The 23,451-nt window shown below is 37.9% G+C and overlaps 1 protein-coding gene and 1 long non-coding RNA gene across 9 annotated transcripts in view; one reads left to right on the forward strand and one right to left on the reverse strand.

Moving 5' to 3' along the window:
- Positions 1-23,451, forward strand: part of LOC147341381 (uncharacterized) — a 71,447-nt gene that overhangs the window by 7,639 nt on the left and 40,357 nt on the right. The window lies entirely within an intron of this gene.
- PHF6 (PHD finger protein 6) overlaps positions 4,983-23,451 on the reverse strand; it is a 48,801-nt gene continuing 30,332 nt past the window's right edge. For 4 of the 8 annotated variants that reach the window (XM_086389251.1, XM_086389249.1, XM_086389247.1 and 1 more), the window contains 4 exons: positions 19,334-19,438; positions 16,740-16,873; positions 8,451-8,580; positions 4,983-8,120 (listed from right to left, as the gene is read on the reverse strand). In XM_086389251.1, coding sequence (XP_086245377.1) covers positions 8,451-8,580; positions 16,740-16,873; positions 19,334-19,438 — 369 coding nt within the window. In that variant the 3' untranslated portion in view covers positions 4,983-8,120. Of the gene's footprint in view, positions 8,121-8,377; positions 8,581-16,739; positions 16,874-19,333; positions 19,439-23,451 lie in introns of those variants that run through there. The other 4 variants (XM_086389252.1, XM_086389250.1, XM_086389248.1 and 1 more) reach the window with 1 other exon arrangement.

Below are 23,451 nucleotides of genomic sequence, written 5' to 3' on the forward strand. Positions count from 1 at the left end.
GTCAAGTTATTGGTAAAATATTCAAAAGAATTTTTTGTAAAAAAAAAAGAAAAAAGAAAAGCTATTTGTAATATTATACATCTGACTTAAATCTATTTAAGTAAAATAATTGGCTAAAGTCATAAATACCCAATTTGCACAAAATGTTAAACTAATGGCATCAAGTCCTGGTTCCAAATCAGGAAAGGAGTATATCAAGGCTGTATATTGTCACCCTGCTTATTTAACTTATATGCAGAGAAGGCAATGGCACCCCACTCCAGTACTCTTGCCTGGAAAATCCCATGGGTGGAGGAGCCTGGTGGGCTGCAGTCCATGGGGTCTCGAAGAGTCGGACACAACTGAGCGACTTCACTTTCACTTTTCACTTTCATGCATTGGAGAAGGAAATGGCAACCCACTCCAGTGTCCTTGCCTGGAGAATCCCAGGGACAGGGGAGCCTGGTGGGCTACCATCTATGGGGTCGCCCAGAGTCGGACATGACTGAAGCGACTTAGCAGCAGAGTACATCATGAGAAACGCTGGGCTGGACGAAGCACAAGCTGGAATCAAGATTGCCAGGAGAAATATCAATAACCTCAGATATGCAGATGACACCACCCTTATGGCAGAAAGCAAAGAACTAAAGAGCCTCTTGATGAAAGTCAAAGAGGAGAGTGAAAAAGTTAGCTTAAAACTCAACATTCAGAAAACTAAGATCATGGTATCCAGTCCCATCACTTCATGGCAAATAGATGGGGAAGCAATGGAAATAGTGAGAGACTTTATTTTGGGGGTCTCCAAAATCACTGCAGATGGTAACTGCAGCCATGAAATTAAAAGACGCTTGCTTCTTGGAAGAAAAGCTATGACCAACCTAGACAGCATATTAAAAAGCAGAGACATTACTTTGCCAACTAAGGTACATCTAGTCAAGCTATGGTTTTTCCAGTAGTCATGTATAGATGTGAGAGCTGGACTATAAAGAAAGCTGAGTGCTGAAGAATTGATGCTTTTGAAATGTGGTGTTGGAGAAGACTCTTGGGAGTCCTTTGGACTGCAAGGAGATCCAACCAGTCCATCCCAAAGGAAATCAGTCCTGAATAGTCATTGGAAGGACTGATGCTGAAGCTGAAACTCCAATACTTTGGCCACCTGATACAAAGAACTGACTCATTTGAAAAGACCCTGATGCTGGGAAAGATTGAAGGCAGGAAGAGAAGGGGACGACAGAGGATGAGATGGTTGGATGGCATCACCAACTCAATGGACATGAGTTTGAGTACACTCCAGGAGTTGGTGATGGACAGGAAGGCCTGGTGTGCTGTAGTCCATGGGGTCGCAAAGAGTTGGACATGACTGAGTGACTGAACTGAACTGACTGAATGGCATCAATTCATTCTTGAGTAAATTCAATTTATTCTTTAGAAACTTTCTTGATAACCAAATATTCACGCTATTTTTTCCCCTAATTTATTTATTTACTTATGGCTGTGCTGGGTCTTCCTTGCTGCTCAGGCCTGTCTCTAGTTGTGGCGAGCAGGGGCTCCTCTCTAGTTGCACTGTACAGGCTTCTCATTCTGTGGTTTCTCTTGTTGAAGCACAGGCTCTAGAGCACTTGGACTTCAGTAGTTGCAGCACCTGGGCTCAGTAGTTGTGGCTTCCGGGCTCTAGAGCACAAGCTCAATAGTTGTGGCTTATGAGCTTGGTTGCTCCATGGCATGTGGGATCTTTCCGGACCAGGGATCAAACCCGTGTCTCCTGAATTCACAAGTGGATTCTCTACCACTGAGCTACCAGGGAGGGCCCTATTCATGTTATTTTTACTCTTATTTCTTATTTTATATTCAGACATGCAGGTAACTGGTGCTTGAAATTCTCAAATGAAAAAAAATTCTAGCAGATAAGCTAAAAGCATGATATGTATATCAAGTCATTTTTCCTAGTTAGTCTTAGATTTTATTCATACAAGGACAAACCAACTAGTTGAAAAGGTCAAGTGATTCTACCTTATTTTTTACATAATTGACCAGTTGTTAGACAGTGTTTGGGGAGTAGGAACCATCTCAACAGAAAAAGGTCATAGGAATTCTTCAATAAAACAGTACACAACCCCTTCAAGTACACTGAACTGAGTCACATCTGACCCTGGACACACAGTAAATCCATCTGGCAACAATGAACAGCTATGAGCAAGCTGTTACTTTTCAGAAAGCAGAATGAAGGCAAATGATTCACCAATAATTAATACAAATAATAATACATACAAAACTGTTGATAGTACATACGAAACAAAGCCTTTTGACTTAATCTTTTCACAAATGAAATATAATGTCCAGTTTCTCAAAGATAATTCATATTCCACTTTGAGATATAGTCTATTTGGTCTTTACAGCAAAATCAAAACTCCACAGAATTCTCTATAGAGCATGTATGTTTTTTTTAAAGGCTCCACACCTCTTTTTCATTAAAAAGCACTCCTTTGGAGTAGCAGAGCAGGGAAGCTTAGTCCCTACAGGTGGACTTTTAAATTGGTACTAATTTTTTGGATGGTGATTTTTTTAATCAAAATTTTAAATGTACATACCCTTTACTTAGAAGTTCCACTTCTGAAATATAGCCTAAGAAATTACTTAAGAACATGAAGATGTACATGAGACTGGACAGAACTGCAGTTCATCCATACACTCCAATGCCATGGCGCTGCTAAACAGAATGTGAGAAATCTCGTTGTGCTGACACTTTCTAGTGTTGTTCAAGTGAAAAAGACAAGGTGCAGAACTGGAAGTACAGCATAAGACTATTTATGCTAGGTTATATCTTAACATAAGCATTTGGCAGAATACACATCAAGTACAGGGGAATAGGCTGGTGGAAAAAGGGGGATTTTAGCATTTTGCTTTATACATCTGTATATTTTCATGTTGCACAATGACTACATTTTTTTAAACTGAGGTAAAGTTCACATAACATAAAATTCACCCTTTGAAGTATATAATTTGTGGTTTTTAGTATAGTCACAAAGTTGTATAACCATCACTACTATTTAATTTCACACATTTTCATCACCCCCAAAAGAAACTCCATGCCAGTTATTTCTTACCCGCCCCCGCCCCCCACAGCTCCTGGCACCCACTAATCTGCATTCCGTCTCTATGAATTTGCCTCTTCTGGACATTTCATATAAACAGAATCCTACACTATGATGATCATAGTGTAGTAAGCTGGCTTCATCCAGTTAGTATGAATCAGCACTTCATTTCTTCTTATGGCTATATATGACTTTAATAGCTCCAATTTTAAAGCTACTCAAACAGAAAAACCTTACTCTTTTGTATACACGACTTTATAGAAACTCAACAGCTCTAAATCCAGTGTCCATATTACAGTTTATTTCTACCTCCCTGCTCCTAACACTCCCTTGAACATTTACTCTCTCAGGTCCCATTTAAAAGGTTGCCTCTTCAAACAGTACTTTTGTTTTCACATAAATCTCTTAGACTATTATCATTCACACAGCAGAACGCTTTTTGCCCAGTTGTACCTTCCCTATCTCCACACCACTGGCCCCACCCCCAACATAAAACACATTTGTAAGTCTATAGACTTTTCACTTTCACTTTCCTGCATTGGAGAAGGAAATGGCAACCCACTCCAGTGTTCTTGCCTGGAGAATCCCGGGGATGGGGGAGTCTGGTGGGCTGCCGTCTATGGGGTCGCACAGAGTCAGACACGACTCAAGTGACTTAGCAGCAGCAGCAGACATGTATAGGCAAAGGTAGAATTTGGGAGTTTATGGATCCGCTATGTTGACAAAGACCCAGGTCTGGCTGACTTCAGTACATTTACCACAGGCAGAAATGTCTGCTACAGTGTAACAAAGTAAAATGCTATCGTTAACTTCCATAGTAACTTATTATTAACTTCCATAGGTATTTTATAGCTTTCATCTTCTGAATAAAAATCAAGACTATATTTTTGCCTTGTCCTTCAAGTTCGGTTACCTCATTATCTGAACAAGGCAAAATTATGTAATACTGGTTGATACATAAAGCAGCACTGTCACAGGGACTGGGTTTTTCTCTTAAAAACATGGACTGGCCATAGAATTTTCCTAGGAAATTCTACCACATTTATGCTTTGGAATGACCTCAGCAATGCTGAAAAAAGAAAACAAAAATACCCCAATCCCAAACCCCAGCTGTAAATAGTTTCAATTAGCTAAAGAAAAACCACATAATTCTCTTCTCCATATTTTTATTGGGTAATTAAAATGAAGCTCAGTAATGGATTTTCAATGTGCGCACACACGCACACGCACACACACTCACTCACTCAAACATGACAGGTAACATTTGCAATAAAGCACGCTATAGTTCTAGTTCCAGCATTAATCAGCAATCTCTTGCTTGATTTCTTTTTCCTCTTGAGTAGGGATGCAGGCATGCAGGTTAGAAATTATATGTATGGAATGAGTATATTCTACCAACCAAAACTTTGATTTCTGCCCTCAGTAGGACCACCTCAATATATGAGCACTACCGCTAGAAGTGTCCACAGTAAAGGAAGTACATTTAAATCTTTAAGATGGAATTCCTTTATGACAAGGATATTAACCTTGCACCCTTATGAGCAAGCTGATAAACTATACTAGGAGTTTGGGTTTATCTTTAAAATCGCCTTCTAACTAGGTTTCAGAGGATCTGATGTAAGTCATAGGTATCTGAATCATGTAATGATAAAAGAAACAAGATGTAATGCAGTTCTATTATACTTTTGAAAGATTTGCTGTTTCTCTCCCTGATAAAGCCTTATGTGTGAAACGTCAAAATTAACTCAAATTCACACTTTTCTCTCTTTCATACTTATTTAACCACAAAGTTATTAAACAAACCAGGCATTTCACCTTGAAATAATAGCAAGACTAAAAGGAACATAATACTATTGCAGTTACAGATAAGCTTCATCATACCCTTGTACAAAAAAGACATAAGTACAAACATGAAAGTCATAACTCATTTATTGAATGAATAGTATATGCAAGAATACCAATAAAAGGAAACTAATACTACAAACTACAATTTTGAAAATAAAGCCAATATAACAGGAACAAAATATACATAATATGAGAGGAATGTTTGATTTTGACCCATAATGCATTCCTTATCTTTACAATAACCTAAATGTCTGTTAGAACAAAACTGTATACCTTGGTCTAACTTTAGTGCTTCTTAAAAAAGCAACAACATTCTAGAACACTTTTCTTTTGCTTTGAGATATTTAAGATTCACACATTTGTTCAAGTACATAGATTCTGATTTAACAGTAGATCTACATATCTTGTTATTCTCTTAATATCTTGAGTAACATGTACTCCAGAGCAAGTACTATCCGAAATTCTAAAACTGATGATCATTGAAATAAAATGTACTTCAGTTGTGGGTTTTTAATAAATTGAGATGAAAGTAAAACTCACCCTTCCCACCCCCCTCCCCCCAGGAACAAAGAGCTCATTAAAGTATAGAAACTCAAGTCTATCTTTCTACTCTAAAGAACATTTCTTACTAACATTTCTGGTAAGGCAATAAATGCTCCAGAATAATCTTCAATATATGCTTGCAAAGATTACACTGTTTAATATCGATAACAAAAACAAAACAAAAAAAAAGGAAAAAAGAAAAAATGCTTCAAAATTTTAAGCTAAAATATGCATAAAGGACAGTCATGGCAGTATTTTTTGAAATGATGTAAATGTTATATACTTATCAAATAATGTCATGCTTATTAAAACTACAGTTAAGGACTTAAGAGATGAACAGTAAATACACTGCTGAGGTCCATTTTTCTAAATATTCATACCACAATGTAATTACTACCCAAAAGATGATGATGCTACTTGGGAACATAAGTACTGTACAATTTTTACATTGTAAGGCACTTTTACTCAGCATGTGACGAAAACATGGATAGAGAATCAAAATATTGGAAGTTTACAACCGAAGGTGATTTTTCATGTGACTTCAATTTACATTTCAATTTTTAATGAAAGACTGTTTAGCCAATGACACCACAGTGAGAAAAATAGGTAGCCAGCCACTTATCTAGCCAACCAAATGGTAAAGTGCTATTCTGGTTGCTAGTGGCAGAGAAAGGGTTGAAGAAACCCATACAAAGTCATACACTTTATTACATAACAAATTTATTAACTGACAGCTATAGTATTTGAAGTTCATTATATGATTATTGACTGGCCATTATTACCCCTTGGCACCTTCCATTTTTCCTAAAAATATCATTACAGTAGTTGTCCAAAAATGAAGGTGCTCTATTATTCCGTGGGTAAGTCTATGGCACACAATGTAAAAATGATCTAGACACAGTGATTCAAAGATTTAAAATAATGGGTTTCAAGCTGCTGTAAGGAAATAAAGTACAGATCCTTTGGGAAAAGTCACATAGCTTGGTAAACAAACATCTAGATCTGTCGTTGCACTTCAAGTCATGGTGAATTTTGAAAATTCATCACATACATACACAAAAAAATCCAATGGTATATTTAGAGCAAAAGGAGAACAACGTATAGGGCAATCCACTACTAAAGCTAGTTTCCTTCTAAAAATAATAAAAGATGGTTAAAATAAAGCAATCATTGAGTCCCTTGATTTAAGTAAATGTGTGAATACACACTTGACAAATGTGACTTTAAGGGACTGGCAGTTAAAAAAAATCAGTCATTAAGCACAGTGTAATTTTCCACCTGTTACATTTTTAAAATGCTTTTCCATAATCTGCAGAACATCTCAATGTACAGTCAAGTTAACATGTTATTTCTTGTTGGCTAATCTGCTTTAATGTGGTAGGTTAATAAACCAGAAATCAGAATCCCTACCCTTGATACTGAGGTGCTATGGTAATATTAGGCAGAACACAACTAAAGTTTTTTTGGTTTTGCCACAAAGAAATAGATAAATGTGCTTCAGCAGGTAAATGGAAGAAAATATCACTAGCTAGAAATGCCAGTGTGAAAATCCTTTCTAAAAAGCTGGGTTCTTAGGCTTTGAGAAACAATTCTGATGATCAATGAAACAATACCGAACATTACCAGAAGGAAAATAGGACACAGAAGCCTATTTTATAGATAAGCAAAGCAATGAATGAAAACATTAAAAATATTAAATAAAGTTTCTAAAATAGTGGTCACAAAATTAAAAATAAATACTGTTTTATGCAAAGACTGTTTTTTTTTTTTACTTCTACAGCACATGAGACCTCCTTACATACTTTGGGCCAATATATGAAGTGTTCCACAAAAACACGGCACTTGAGAGGAACAAGTTTCAGACATGGTGGCTAAAGTCCTTAGTAAGTGGTAACCCCTTAAATCTTAAAGAGGTTTCATTTGCTGTTGCCAAATGTTAGTTTAAACTTGAAAGGATCCAATCATTTTGCTAGAAGCTCTTTGTATGACATGAAAAGAGAAGAGGTTTACTGTCAAGAGAATTTTGGCATAAGCACTGGAGCTCAAAGCTTATAATCACCAGTTGCCCGAGTCCATGCTGGTCAGTGAAAACAACTTTAACAGGAACCAAATGAAAAGCTTTAGCACACTTCTTGGAAGAGATTTTTTAGCATGTGCTGTCAAAGCCAAGAGAAAAAGAAGGTTCTCTTCATTTCTAGCCTCCGTTACTTGAGCGTGGAAAAAAAAATTCAAAAATTCCCATGTGTTGCCACCAGAGGCATGTTTGTACTGTAAAGTGAAATTTGCTTACGCTTTCCCTTGAGTATGAATCCACTAAACAAACTTAGACATTCTAAACAGTAGAACTTTGTTCAGTCCAGAAATATAGCTTACTTCATTTCAATGTCTGCTTTAACTGTTGACACTATACACAGGGTTAATAGTGTTTCAATTGCTTCCCAGAAACTGCAAACTACAGCTACGTAATATCAACATGTCAAACTCTGCCATCTAGTGAAGGCTCATAAAACAAACAAGATGCTTTTAGGCAGTTCAATGAAGGATCTAAGAGTTGGGCAGTAAAAAGTTACAAACCCTTTTTGATTTTAGAAAACAGTGAAAAAAGAATAGTAGTTATGGATGTCTTATTCATTCCCAGTTTTCTAACTCTGTCCCATGAACCTGTTTAAAAGATGATAAAAAAATGTAAAATATGATGCTTGAGGGGAGCACAATAAATAAAATGTTATTGAGGAGCAAGAATATCTTATTGGTTTGACACTACAACTACATTTATTGATAAAGTGGATAGCTTGTTTTTACAGTTACAAAATCAGCTAGTTAAAAGAAAAAAAAACTATGCAAGCCTACACATCCTCAGCATTCTAGTAACATGCTTAACTAAATATAATAGCATTAAAAAAAAACCAAACTGCACATTATTAGTTCAATATATATTTATCAGTGTGTACTGTATTCTGACAACACAGCCAATATAGTTAACTTTCATACCTAGTTTCCATTAAGCTGCTGCTGAGTTAGTTGTTGCTGATCAATTTCTACTTTTCCTCGGCTTTTACTCTCTCGTTCTTCATCTTCTTCATCTCTCTCATCATTTCCACTATGATTTTTACAATATAGTCTACAATGATGAAAGACAAGAATCTCAAAATGTTTTGTCATTATTGATGAGAACATATTTACATCATTAGTGGACGAGGTTGACGCCCATTTAAAATATGGTCTCCTCATCCAAAAACTCTCCACAATTAGGTAAAGGTTCATTTCTATTTAATAGAAAGGAAAGCACTCTATTAATGAGATACAAAAAGTTCATCTCAAATAAAACCTCTGGTTTAGGATGAAAGTTACCACATATGTTCAAATATAAGGCAATTCCTCACTTTGCCCAATGAGATTAAAAAGGTTTTCAGCCAACATAAAAATATCAATTTTCAGTATATATGTGAAAATGTCAGTTGCTCAGATTTGTCTGACTCTTTGTGACCCCATGGACTGTAGCTCACCAGGTTCCTCTGCCCGTGGAATTCTCCAGGCAAGAATACTAGAGTGGGTAGCCACTGCCTTCTCCAGGGGATGTTCCCAACTCAGGGATTGAACCCTGGTCTCCTGCATTAACAGGCGGATTCTTTACCATCTGAGCCACCAGGGAAGCTTTACTATTGGTGTTTTACTATATACGCACCAATATATTTTGCATAATCAATCATCTCCACCATAGTCAGAGAAGGGTGGGGGATGATCTGAGCTTAGTTTTAAGGCAATTATACACAAGATGACAAGATGGAACAATGCTTAAAAAATGTTCAGTAGATGCCCTCTTGTGGGCAGCAATGGATAAAAGATGATCACGTAAGAATTCATCTGCCACAGATGATGTAAGAGTAGCTTTAACATGAACGTTTCTAACAAGTGAGTAGAATAAACGGCAGAGGTGGGGTTGGGGGGGCAACAAGGATAATTGACTTCTGACATAGTTTTGCTCATCACTTTTTATTCTTAAAACATTTTCAATAATTTTCAAAGAACTATGGAGAATTTCTACTCTTCAAACACTGCACATTAGGAATCACTTTTTAAATCATGACTTCAAGTATCAAGAGTGAGACTTTTTTATAGTGTACCCGTGAAGTATCTTCCTCCAAAATACAACCTGAATCTAATTAAGCCTTTGAACCAAGTTATAAATACAGGAAATACAGAGGGGTAGGAAATGAGGTATATGGTATATGAAACCACGAACAAGTAAATAGATAAAATCTAGAACAAGGGGCTTTTCCAAGACAACTTATCAGGGTTCTTCAATAAGTAGGAGGAAAAGGCAAGGGTGGAGTGGGGACTGTTCTTTATTGACAGAGACTTACTTAAGAGACTTCCATTAAATGCTATGTAAGGACTGTGAATGTATTGAAGTTTGAACAAATCAAGGCCAAAAGAACATTTTCAAGACAACTGGGGAAAGGTGCAAGTGGACTGGGTATGAGATGATACTAAGAATTTACTGTTAATTTTAAAAAGTGTGATAATAATTGCACAGTGATACTAAAGTATCTAAGGATAAAATGACAGAAGATCTGGGATTCTGCTTTAACATACCTCAGAAAGAAAAAAAATGTAGATGAAACAACTGTGCAATAACTTGGTACCTGCTGAGACTAGGAGTTGTGTAGTTTTAGAAATTTCTATAACAGAATTTTATCTAAAAGATGAGCTCTTTGTTAGAAAAATATTAATCTTCTCTGGGATTATTTTTCACTCAAGGACTATTTCCCATAGATCCATTATGTGTCTTTCCCCAGTCGGGACACCCAGGCCACAGGTGTTGACCAGTCAAAGATCTCTGCTGTCACAGAACTTACTATTTTATGGTGGGAGGCTAACATTTTAGAAAACTATATATTTATATAGTTTAGAAATACAATAAAACAGGATACAAAGATCACTATATAATCTTCCCTTGCCTTTTTAATATGAATATATTCATGATCCATCCTAAAGGAAATCAGTACTGAATATTCATTGGAAGGACTGATGCTGAAGCTGAAACTCTAATACTTTGGCCACCTGATGCAAAGAACTGACTCATTTGAAAAGACCCTGATGCTGGGAAAGATTGAAAGCGAGGAGAAGGGAACAACAGAGGATGAGATAGTTGGATGGCATCACCAACTCAATGGACATGAGTTTCAGTAAACTCTGGGAGTTGGTGATGGACAAGGAGGCCTGGCATGCTGTAGTCCATGGGGTCGCAAAGAGTCAGACATGACTGAGCGACTGAACTGAACTGATTCATGATCCAGAGAGGACTGGTAAAGAAAGAAGGGAAGGAAGCCATTTCATGTAGAAATATTCCTCCTTTCATTTCCTCCTATCTGCCCATTCTTCTCTCCCCAAACTACTCGGTTATGGACTTATTTGAACTCAATGGTCTCCATGAAAAAAGCTAGATTCCACCTTCTAATTTTAGAAACAAATTTCAATGTGAAAAAATGAAAAGAACATTTCAAATCATCGTAGATCCCAGTCCAAATATTTTTGTTCAGAGATGACCACTGCAACATGGTGTTCTAACAACTAAAAAAAACATCTAAACGTCTAAAAGAACTGATTAAACAGGCTAAATCACGCATTCAGTGGAATACTAGACAACCATTAAAATGGTGATGTGCTACTGTTTAACATCACAGAAAAAATGCCTCTACTAAAGATACAGGAAGTGGGAAACAGGTTATAAAATATTATATATAAGAAAGTTTGGTTTTTTAAATGTATACATGTAAATAATCACATAAATGTCTAGAAGAAAACATTCCAGAAGATTTAAGTTATCTTTGATGCTAGAATTAAAGTTGATACTAAGTTTTATTTTTATCTGTAGTTTCCATTTTCTTTCTGAAATGAAAATGGATAACTATTGTGAAAAATATATCTAAATAAAGTTAAATTTTAAATACAATAATTCTCATATATTTGATTTTAAATATTTTAAATGAGCTTGTTATTTTAAAATATTATTGGGGGACTCCCCGGTGGTCCAGTGGCTAAGACTCCATGCTCCCTATTCAGGGGGCTGGGGTTCAATCCCTGGTCAGGGAACTAGGTCCCATATGCCACAACGAAGACCCAGCCCAGCCAAATAAAATAAATAACTAAATAAAATTAAAAATAAAACATTATTGGCTACTTTAAAAAATAATGTATTGCTCATGAACTATATAAAGGAGAATATAAAATTGTCTCTTCTTCCCTATGCAATGAATAAGAGGTGACAGCTATTACATTTGCTGACGATACTCCAAGAAATTCTTTTATGTATAAAAACCATGCGACTTCTCTGGTGGTCCAGTGATTAAGACTCTGTGCTTCAAATGCAGGGAGCATGGGTTTGATCCCTGGTCAGGAAGTTAAGATCCTACATACTGTGCAGTGTGGCCAAAAACAATCCTATAATGTGACGGGATCTAAATATAATTTGGACAAATAGGCTTTAAAAAATACACATATCTTGTATGCATGTACTTTTCATATGCTAAAATAGAATTATGCAACTTCCCCCCCTTGACTGGAAATACCTCTTTCATAACTCTACACATGGGTCTACTTTATTTAACTGCTGCATAGCATTCCACTGTATGTACGAAAATTCATTTACTAAGTCTCTTGATGGAATTCTGATTTTTTTCCTTTCTTTCTTTTCTTCTTGCTATTGTAGGTGAAACATTAATAAAAATATTTCCCCTTTCTGCATGAGAATTTCACCTTTGGTTAACTCTTTAGCTCTGTTCCCCTGGCAACTTAACAAACATTCAGTTCAGTTCAGTTCAACTGGTAGACTATATCTGGACTGGGGGCTTCCCTGATGGCTCAGTGGGTAAAGAGTCTGCCTGCAATGCAGGAGACAGAGGAGACACAGGTTTGATCCCTGGGTCAGGAAGATCCCCTGAAGAAAATGACAACCCACTTCAGTATTCTTGCCTGAAAAATTAATCCCATGGACAGAGGAGCCTGGCGGGCTATAGTCCAAAGGGTCACAAAGAGTTGGATACGACTGAGTGACTCAGCACATGATTGAAACATTACAACTTCTCTAAGCAGAAAGCCTCCAACTCTGTGAACATTTCCATTTCTAAAATTAGTTTTAATGGTGTCCAAGTCCTTACTGGCAACACACACAAGTTAACCAGGAAAGGAAACTTCCCCTGTAAACTCTGCCTCCCCCCAAATAAAAGTAAAATATTTAAATTCTCTAAAGAACCACAGATATAAAATGGAGAGCAATTTATCATTGGAGACCTAAACCTTAAATAATATATATCTTTTACTACTAGTCTGCTTGTGTGGACTGAGCAGACAACAGTGCAAGAACATGTATGTGTAAGAAGTTTCATTGCATTGTTAGTGACAGCAGCAATACCCACTAAGGCATCTTCTTAGATTCTAAGATTCCAACAAAGATATGGATCTATCTTCAGTGATCTTTATCCCTGGGCCAGTACCATACTATTTTCATTACTATACAATATGATTGGCTTTGATATATAACAGGAAGATTTCTCTTCTCAATTGCATTAAAAATTTTCTTGGCTTCATGTGATAAAGATTAGTTGGCTGCTCCAATATCTATCCCTGCCCTTACCTACATAGTACTAAACCATTGTTTGGGTAGCAATGTGTCCACTAAGAGTATATTTCCCAGACTCCTTTGGACACATGACTAAATTCTGGCAAATGAGATGCTGAGTGTATGGAAATTCCAGGAAGGCTGATTAAAGCCTGACTCAGGTGGAGCAACAGCAACTTGGCCCTTTCATCTTCCTTTGCCCCTGCTTCCTCCTGCTTCCTATGGAAGGAAGAGACAATGGGAAGAAGGAAATGGGGACCAATGATAACACTGAAAAGCTGCCTACCAATCTGCATTGCTTTCCCCTGGACGTCTTTCAGGAAAGAAACAAACTTCTATCTTGTTTAAGTTTCCATTTCTTTTTCCAGGTATATAAGGTAACAATCATTACTAATAGACAATAATACTACATTTACTTTTTTAGATAAAACTGTCAAAAAGTTGGATTTCATTAAAATTGTATTAAAATGTATAACTTGGGAAGAATAAGTATCTTTCAAAGTTGAGTCTATCAAGGATCATAATATACTTTGTCATTCATTGGGGTCCTGTGTAAGATGCTATTTTTTTAAAACAAAGTTCACCTTTGGTATGTGTATGTGTGTGTGTGTGTGTGTGTGTGAAGAGGAGTAAGAGTTTGGCAGGGGGAGTGGGAGACAGTTTTCCTTTACATTTTTTAACTAGCTATTTGTTGTTTAGTTGCTAAGTCATGTCTGAGTCTCTTGTAACCCCATGGACTATAGCCTGCCAGGCTTCTCTGTTCATGGCATTCTCCAGGCAAGTATACTGGAGTGTGTTGCCATGGAACTGTGGGGGTTTTTCGTCATGGAATTGTTTTTAAAAATTCATCTCATACTCAGCAGTCTTACTGAGTGAGCTCTTATAAACTGTTAATAAATTCAGAGTTGATTTCTTTGGATTTTCTTGGTAGACAATGAAATCAATAATATTGACAATTTTTTCTCCTTCACAATATTTACTATACATTTTCCTTCCTTTCCTTGTTGTACCAGCTTAACCCTCCAGAAGAACAGTGAAAGTGACTTTGGTAGTTGGCACCCTTGTCTTGTTGAAATGATCTGAATGAAATGAAATGATCTGAAATGATCTGAATGAAAGTGTATTGGTATAGTGGTTCTTAATTAGAGATGAACTTGAGAATCACTTAAGTGAAGTGAAGTGAAGTCACTCAGTCATGCCCGACTCTTTGCGACCCCATGGATAGTAGCCTGCACCAAGCTCCTCCATCCATGGGATTTTCAAGGCAAGAGTACTGGAGTGGGTTGCCATTTCCTTCTCCAGGGAATCTTCCCAACCCAGGGATCGAACCTAGGTCTCTCACATTGTAGACAGACGCTTTACCATCTGAGCCACCAGGGAAGTCCTGGCAAGTCATAAAATACAAGGTTTGGGCCTCAACCTACTGTGAGGGTAGGGCCCAGGCATGACCATTTTTAAAGAGGGCTATCTCTACCTTCTGGTTAAGAACCATGGTCCATTTACTTTAATGCCAAAGAAGCTGTTTTTTTCTTTTAACACTCTAGTAAGACTCCTAGCTTACAACCAAGAGTACTTTTGCTACCTTACTTTAAAATTCAGAAATGAATGTTGAATGATATCAAATGTCTTTTCAGTTTCCACTAGGAAAGCGCTAGGATTTTTCTTTATTAATTACAATGGGTCACAGTCCTAATTTTGAATAATCTTGAAACTGTTAGACTACAGCCCTGGATTTGATTTTCTAATATTTTGGATTTTGGTACATATATTTATAAAAGTAAGATCAGTCTCTAGTTCTTAAATTTCTGTTGTTAAATGGTATCTTTGTCAGATTTAGTGTCACAACTATGCAAGTGTTACAGAGTGAATCAAGAAGTTTTCCATTTTTTGCTATGTGTCCATGGGGTCGCTAGGAGTCGGGCACGACTAAGCAACTTCACTTTCACTTTTCACTTTCATGCATTGCAGAAGGAAATGGCAACCCACTCCAGTGTTCTTGCCTGGAGAATCCCAGGGACGGGGGAGCCTAGTGGGCTGCAGTCTATGGGGTCGCACAGAGTAGGACACGACTAAAGCGACTTAGCAGCAGAAGGACTTAAAAATAACATTGGAATTATCTGTTCCTTAAAGGCTTGATAGAATTCATTTGAAAAACATGTGCCTTTATTATTAAGCAAAGTTTGGCCAAGTTTATAACACAGCATTAGCACCTCATGCAGTCACCCAAATGGCTTGGTGACTGCTGACACAAACTGCTTTGTCCATGAAGTAGCTGACTCTGGGTCACTGGTTTACTGCACACTGGGAATGTGAGAGCAAAGAAGTCCTTTACAACTTGCAAAGACAAACCAAATAAATATTCAGGGATCCCTATCAACTTACTCTCCATTTGATTAAACAATGGGAACCATTAGAGATTCATATTGATACCACTAGTCCAATGCAGCACAGGTAAGAAGACCATAAAAAAATGAAGGTAACATAGAATCCCAAATCTCCAAACCTTACTCTTTCATCAGTCTTCCAAGAGTACCTTTAGACTTCTATCTTCACAACTACTATTCTAATCTACCAGCAGTTCTCACCTGGACTTGCAGCAGTAGTCTCCTACCATCACCTCCCCCCTCCCCACCATTTGCACCCTGGCTTGTGTACCATCTTAGGGCCTTGCACACACTGTTCTCTCTGCCTAGAACACCTTCCAACACCCACATCCATTTTGCCTTTGATATCTCAGCTCAAGCACTATTTCCTTAAGGAAATTCCTAGATACTTTTCCACTACAGACTAGGTTAGCTCCTCCTCCTTATATGCTCTCACAGCACTTTGTAACAGAACTTTTACATCAGGGGTCCCAACCCCTACCAGTACCAGTCCATGGCCTGTTAGGAACCAGGCTGCACAGCAGGACGTGAGCAAACCAAGCTTCATCTGTATTTACAGCTGCTCCCCTTTGCTTGCATTACCGCCTGAGCTCCACCTCCTGTCCAGTCAGTGGCAGCACTGAATTCTCATAGAAGGGCGAACTCTACCGTGAACTGCACATGCAAGGTATCTAGGTTGCACACTCCTTATGAGAATCTAATGCCTGATGGTTGGAGGTGGAGTTGAGGTGGTGATGCTATCGCTGGGGAGTGGCTGCAAATATAGATTATCATTAGTACAATAAATGTAATGCGCTTGAATCATCCTGAAACGATCCCCCCACCCCCCCCCACCCCCAGTCCATGGGAAAATTTTCTTCTGGTTCGGAACCGGAAACCTGGTGCCAAAAAAGTTGAGGACCACTGTTTTATACCGTTTATGAAGTTTGTGATTGTATATTTATTTATGTGGCCATTTGACTGATATGTTTCTCCCACTAGACTGTGAGCTTCCATGAAGACACAGTCTGTGTCCATTTTGATCACTGTTGTATGCTCAGCTCCTAGCCCAATGCCAGGCACATAGGAAGCATAACAAACATTGGATAAACAAATGCTAATCCAGAGATGTCTAGGCAGAGGAAAATGCCACTGCAGTACTCATACAGCGTCCTCAGTATTCTATACGTGGCTAAACATCACCTAAGAAGCGTGAGCAAGTAAACTAATGTCATCTATTTAAGGGTGGTTACTTACTGACAAGTTTAGGAAAATGGACAATTGTTGTTCTCTTACTTGTAAATTCCTCGTGACATATTTTCAATGTATTTAGCTTTGTCTTGTACTCCACAGTGGTAATGGTAAGTCTTAACACAGGCTTTTATTTCACATCCAATAGTAGCACCAGGCTGACTGCAAAGTGTACATTTCTGTTTAGGGGAAGAGAAAGAATAATTATAAGCAGTATTTCCAAGTTTATGCAATCTTATTTTTTCTATTTTAGCCATATTTCAGCCAAACATTCCATGTTACAAAGAAAAGTTTTTCTATTGAAAGAGAGTACACTGAACTTATAGTATAGCATGTATATTAAATAGTGTTACAATCTAAATCATACTTTGACTTTCTAATATGTAGTCACCCCTGATGTTTCCATTATTTAACTCTGGTAACCATTAGCAATCTGACATTGAAACATAAAGGGAACACTCCTTAATACTGGCAAACACACATAAAAATATATTCTATATTTTAGTGGTTGGCTTCTTCTCTTCCCTGCAATCAGTCCCTTTCTTATTATGACCAGGGGGAAGAATGAGAAGATAGGAAAGCAATGCCCCCCAGAAAGGGATTGCTACCAAGTAGGCAAAAGGGCAGAAAGAGACTAAGGGGCTGAAATTCTCGTAAGACTTAAGGTGATTGTTGGCAAAAGAGTTTCATACTCAAAGAAGTTTGAGAAATGCTAGTTTTAAACAGATTACTTGATTGCAGAACTTCTGACAGCCTTTCCTCCAGGAAGGAGGGTATAGTAAACAGTTTCCAAGTTTATTGAATTCCAGATGCCCTTTTAATTTTGGAGCAGTGGGAGAGCATCTTGATGGAGCGATTTCCTTTGAAGCACACATGGGAAAATGCTAGGTTAGTGCTGACACTAACGGTCAATAGTGTAGAAGCAAGCAAGCTGATCAAGAGAACTGAATGGCTATCCTAGTCACCTATTGGACTTCAGATGTATGACATAACAACATTGCTCAACATCATATGACTGTTTTCCCCTTTATTTTTTTTTAATACTCCACATTCTGTTTTAAAGGAGTTTCGTTTTTTAAAAGAATAATCAAAGTATCAAGAAACTGAACTGGATTTAAATGGAACAGATGATATCAATAATTTTTATACCTTCAAAAATGCAGTTCCACAGAGAAAAAGTCATTTCTAATCAATTCAGACAAAGATCAGCAATGTCTGAAACAGATCAAAGGGGAACTTCACAATGGAGGGATTGACTCACCACCTGAATCCAAGGATCAGACATTATGACTTGTCTGATGTGATAAAATATGGACGATATAGTCCCACCTGTGAAGAGTTCTTACCCCCCAAAATGTTGAAAACTGAATCTAATCAGTTTTTTACATCTAACTTCCACTTTAAAAGAAAATCTGGTGGATAGAGGGACAAGTTAAATGGCATTGTGAAAAAGCAAACAGACAAATAAAACATGTGGGATGTTCTATAGGACAATTAATTCATTTTCTTCAACAAGTCAATGGCATACAACAAAACAGAAACAATAAAGACAGGGAGGACGGAGTGCCCTAAATTACCTAAGGGATATGTAACAACCAAATGCAATGTGTGAACCTCCTCTGATTCACACAAACCAACTTTAAAAAGATAGCTTTAAGACAGTTGGGGAAAAACAAATACAAACTAGGTATTAAATGATACTGAAGACTCATTGTTAATTTGTAAGTTGTAATAACATTGTGGTTAGGTAAGAAAATGCCCAACTTTTAAGAGATACATACTGAAATATGTAGAGGTGAAATGATATGAAGTCTCAGCTCTGCTTTAAAATACTTCAAGCAACAAGAATAAAAGGCATAGATGAAACGAGTGCCGCAAATTCTTGATGAGTCAAGGTGATGGACAGACATGTATTACTAGCCTTTCTAATTTTGATGTTTGAAAACTTTCACAATAAAAATTTTTTAAATAAAGTCATTTCTAGAGACAACTGCTGTCTTAAATATTTTGCATTCCTAGAACATTTTATAATATTCATAAACTGTAAAGGAGTAAGTGATCAAATAAAGATGCCAGTATTTCTTAAAGCTATTTATTAGTAATTCAGTATGTTTAAAAACACGAGCTTAGGCACATTTTATAAAGGAAACTTTAAAGCTATGATAAACATATTAAGAGACAACTATGTATGTGAACTTTAAACAGAAGGCTCTGAAAAAAATCTTTTCCTTTTATTTAAAAAAAAAGAATGAATAACAACATGGGGAGGTTCTCAATACTCTATTGGGGTCATGAAATTGTTCTTAAAGCGAGCTTAAACAATTTAACATTTTAAACTTAATAAGGTGTGTCACATTCACATCTTCATTTATTTTATTAAAAGACTCTCAAAATACCCTGAAATATAAATCTCTGTATAATTCTCTTAAGTAATGAAGTTACATAGAAAGAAGAATAACTTTCAGTAACATCAGCATCCTTTATTATATTACAAATGAGTCAAATATATACTTTGCTTTAACACATGAACTACTTTATATTAAAATTTTTGGTGACTGGATGAATTTAAGATGTGTTCTAAATTTAAAGCACAAAGTCAGAAGAGTAACGGTGCATAGCATAAACATAAAAGCACAGACCATTCTTTTCCCTCGTTTAATCTCCTGCAGTACAGTTTTAATATCAAAATCTCCAAATTCTGCTCTTGAAGTTGTTGTGAGCTGCACGGTGCCAGAAGAAAATAACTAGAGAAGAAAAATGCAAAAACATGTAATATTCAGAATCCTTGTGAGGAAAAGATTAAACAATGTGTGCACAAATGTGTTAGATTATTTTAATATCCTGAGAAAGATGACTTTTCCTTAATCAAATACGACTCAAATATTGTTTTAATCTAGTCACATGTCTGATTAAAATATAACTCAAAATAAGAACAATGGAATAAAACTAATATTGCCAGTACAGGAACAAGATTAAATGCTTCATTAAACAAGAAGAGTTCAGCAGTGTCATCCTGTCATCTCAACTATTTTACATTTCCACAAAGTTTAAAAAAATAGTTTCAAATGACAAATTTCAACCACAGATACAGATCAGAATCACCTGGAGATTTTTTTTTCCAACTAGACATGTTTGGCGGAGAAGGCAATGGCACCCCACTCCAGTACTCTTGCCTGGGAAATCCCATGGATGGAGGAGCCTGGTGGGCTGCAGTCCCTGGGGTCGCTAAGAGTCAGACACGACTGAGTGACTTCCCTTTCACTTTTCACTTTCACGCATTGGAGAAGGAAATGGCAACCCACTCCAGTGTTCTTGCCTGGAGAATCCCAGGGACGGGAGCCTGGTGGGCTTCCGTCTATGGGGTCACACAGAGTCGGACACAACTGAAGCGACTTAGCAGCAGCAGCAGCAGACGTGTTTGGGATCTACTCCAGGGATATATATTTTGGAAAAACCTCCCCACATAAATTTGATATGCATCTCTGATTAAGAACTCCTGAAATAAGTAATATAATTTTAAAAAAACTTTGGGGCCATGTCACATGACTTGTGGGATCTTCCTTCCCTGACCAGGGATTGAACCCAGGTCCTCTGCAGTGAAAGTGTAGAGTCCTAACCACTGGACCACTAGAGAATTCTATAAATAATATAATTTTTAAAAGCTAATCATCAATGGGATAAATAATTTCAATACAACCTATTTCAAAAATACTTACATATATTATGTGTCAGGCCTGTATCTAATGATGCAAAGATATAGTTTTTACCCTCAAGGAATTAAGGCTCATAAATGAATAACTGCAATACAGTATAAGAAATACAATAAGAGAGATTTTTACCAGGTTATAGTGGGGTCTAAACACAGCTTCCAAGACAAGTTCATAAAGGTGATGTTTTTAGTTATAAGACTGTTAATTATGGATTATCTGGAACACAGTAACTACAATCAGGATTACTTTAAATCCCACTAAAATCATAAACACTATATATTTTAAAATCTAGAGTTTATGAAGATTTGGGATTATAGAACATAATCTAAAAGAGACGCTCAGAGGGCTCAAACAAACTTTGTGTGCACCAGGACCCAGAGACCCCACAGAGACTGAGACAGAACCATGTTTGAGTGTCTCCTGCGGAGGTACGGGTCAGCAGTGGACTGCTGCAGGGGCAGGAGCTTTAGATGCAGCAGACCTGGGTGTGGCGTAAGCCTTCTTGGAGGAGGCCGCCATTAACCCCACCATAGAGCCTCCAGAACTTACAGAGAACTGCGGAAACAGACTCTTGGAGGGCACAAACAGAACCTTGTGCATGCCAGGACCCAGGGGAAAGGAGCAGTGACCCCACAAGAGACTGACCCAGACTTGGCCGTGAGTGTCCAGGAGTCTTGGCAGAGGCCTGGGTCGACAGTGGCCTGCTTCAGGTATGGGGGCACTGAGTGTAACAGTGCCTGCATGGGACCTTTTGAAGGAGGTTGCCATTACCTGTATTACCTCCACCATAGTTTGGCCCCAGGTAAATAACAGGGAGAAGGAAATGGCAACACACTCCAGTATTCTTGCCTGGAGAATCCTGAGGACTGGAGGAGCCTGGTGTGCTGCTGTCTGTAGGGTTGCGCAGAGTCCAAAAGGACTGATGCGACTTAGCATGCATAGCAGGCATGCAAATAACAGGGAGGGAACACAGCCCCACCCATCAACAGAAAATTGGATTAAAGATTTACTGAGCATGGCCCTGCCCACCAGAACAAGACCCAGTTTCCCCCTTAGGCAGTCTCTCCCATCAGGAAGCTTCCACAAACCTCTTATCCTTCTCTATCAGAGGGCAGACAGACTGAAAACCAGTCACAGAAAACTAATCAGGGCAGACAGACTGAAAACCAGTCACAGAAAACTAACCAATCTGATCACCTGGACCACAGCCTTGGCTAACTCAATGAAACTATGAGCCATGCCATGTAGGGCCACCCAAGACGGATGGGTCATGGTGGAGAGTTCTGACAAAATGTGCTCCACTGGAGAAGGGCATGGCAAACCAAGGCAAGATATTCTTGCCTTGAGAACACCATGAACAGTATGAAAAGGCATAAGATAGGACACTGAAAGATGAACTCCCCAGGTCGGTAGGTGCCCAATATGCTACTGGAGATCAGTGGAGAAGTAACTCAGAAAGAATGAAGAGATGGAGCCAAAGCAAAAACAACACCCAGTTGTGGATGTGAGTGGTGATGGAAGTAAAGACCAATGCTGTAAAGAGCAGTACTGCAAGGGAACCTGGAATCTTAGGTCTGTGAATCTAGGCCATGTAAGTGGTCAAACAGGAGATGGCAAGAGTTAACAGCGACATTTTAGGAATCAGCAAACTCAAATGGACTGGAATGGGTGAATTTAATTCAGATGACCATTATATCTACTACTGCGGGCAGGAATCCCTTAGAAGAAATGGACTAGCCATCATAGTCAACAAAAGAGTCCGAAATGCAGTACTTGGATGCAATATTAAAAACGACAGAATTATCTCTATTCGTTTCCAAGGCAAACCATTCAATATCACAGTAATCCAAGTCTATGCCCTGACCAGTAATGCTAAAGAAGCTGAAGTTGAACAGTTCTATGAAGACCTACAAGACCTTTTAGAACTAACACCCCCAAAAAATGTCCTTTTCATTATAAGGGACTGGAATGCCAAAGTAGGAAGTCAAGAAACACCTGGAGTAACAGGCAAATTTGGCCTTGGAGTACAGAATGAAGCAGGGCAAACGCTAATAGAGTTTTGCCAAGAGAACACACTGGTCATAGCAAACACTCTCTTCCAACAACACAAGAGGACACTCTACACATGGACACCACCAGATGGTCAACACCAAAATCAGATTGATTATATTCTTTGCAGCCAAACTTGGAGAAGCTCTATACAGTTAGCAAAAACAAGACCAGGAGCTGACAGTGGCTCAGATCATGAACTCCTTATTGCCAAATTCACACATAAATTGAAGAAAGTAGGGAAAACCACTAGACCACTCAGGTATGACCTAAATCAAATCCCTTACGATTATACAGTGGAAGTGAGAAATAGATTCAAGGGATTGGATCTGACAGAGTGCCTGATGAACTATGGATGGAGGTTTGTGACACTGTACAGGAGACAGGAATCAAGACCATCCCCAAGAAAAAGAAATGCAAAAAGGCAAAATGGCTGTCTGAGGAGGCCTTACAAATAGCTCTGAAGAGAAGAGAAGCAAAAGGCAAAGGAGAAAAGGAAAGATACAAGCATCTGAATGCAGAGTTCCAAAGAATAGCAAGGAGAGATAAGAAAGCCTTCCTCAGCGATCAGTGCAAAGAAATAGAGGAAACAACAGAATGGGAAAGACTAGAGATCTCTTCAAGAAAATTAGAGATCCCAAGGGAACATTTCATGCAAAGATGGGCTTGATAAAGGACAAAAATGGTAGGGACCTAACAGAAGCAGAAGATATTAAGAAGAGGTGGCAAGAATACACAGAAGAACTATACAAAAAAGATCTTCACAACCCAGATAATCATGATGGTGTGATCACTCACTTAGAGGCAGACATCCTGGAATGTGAAGTCAAGTGGGCCTTAGAAAGCATCACTACGAACAAAGCTAGTGGAGGTGATGGAATTCCAGTTCAGTTATTTGAAATCCTAAAAGATGATTTGTGAAAGTGCTGCACTCAATATGCCAGCAAATTTGGAAAACTCAGCAGGACTGGAAAGGGTCAGTTTTCATTCCAATCCCA

Source organism: Bos grunniens, chromosome X (assembly GCF_055505025.1).
Source record: "Bos grunniens cultivar Pamir isolate PY7600 chromosome X, Bosgru_T2T1.0, whole genome shotgun sequence".
In the NCBI taxonomy this organism is placed as follows: domain Eukaryota; kingdom Metazoa; phylum Chordata; class Mammalia; order Artiodactyla; family Bovidae; genus Bos; species Bos grunniens.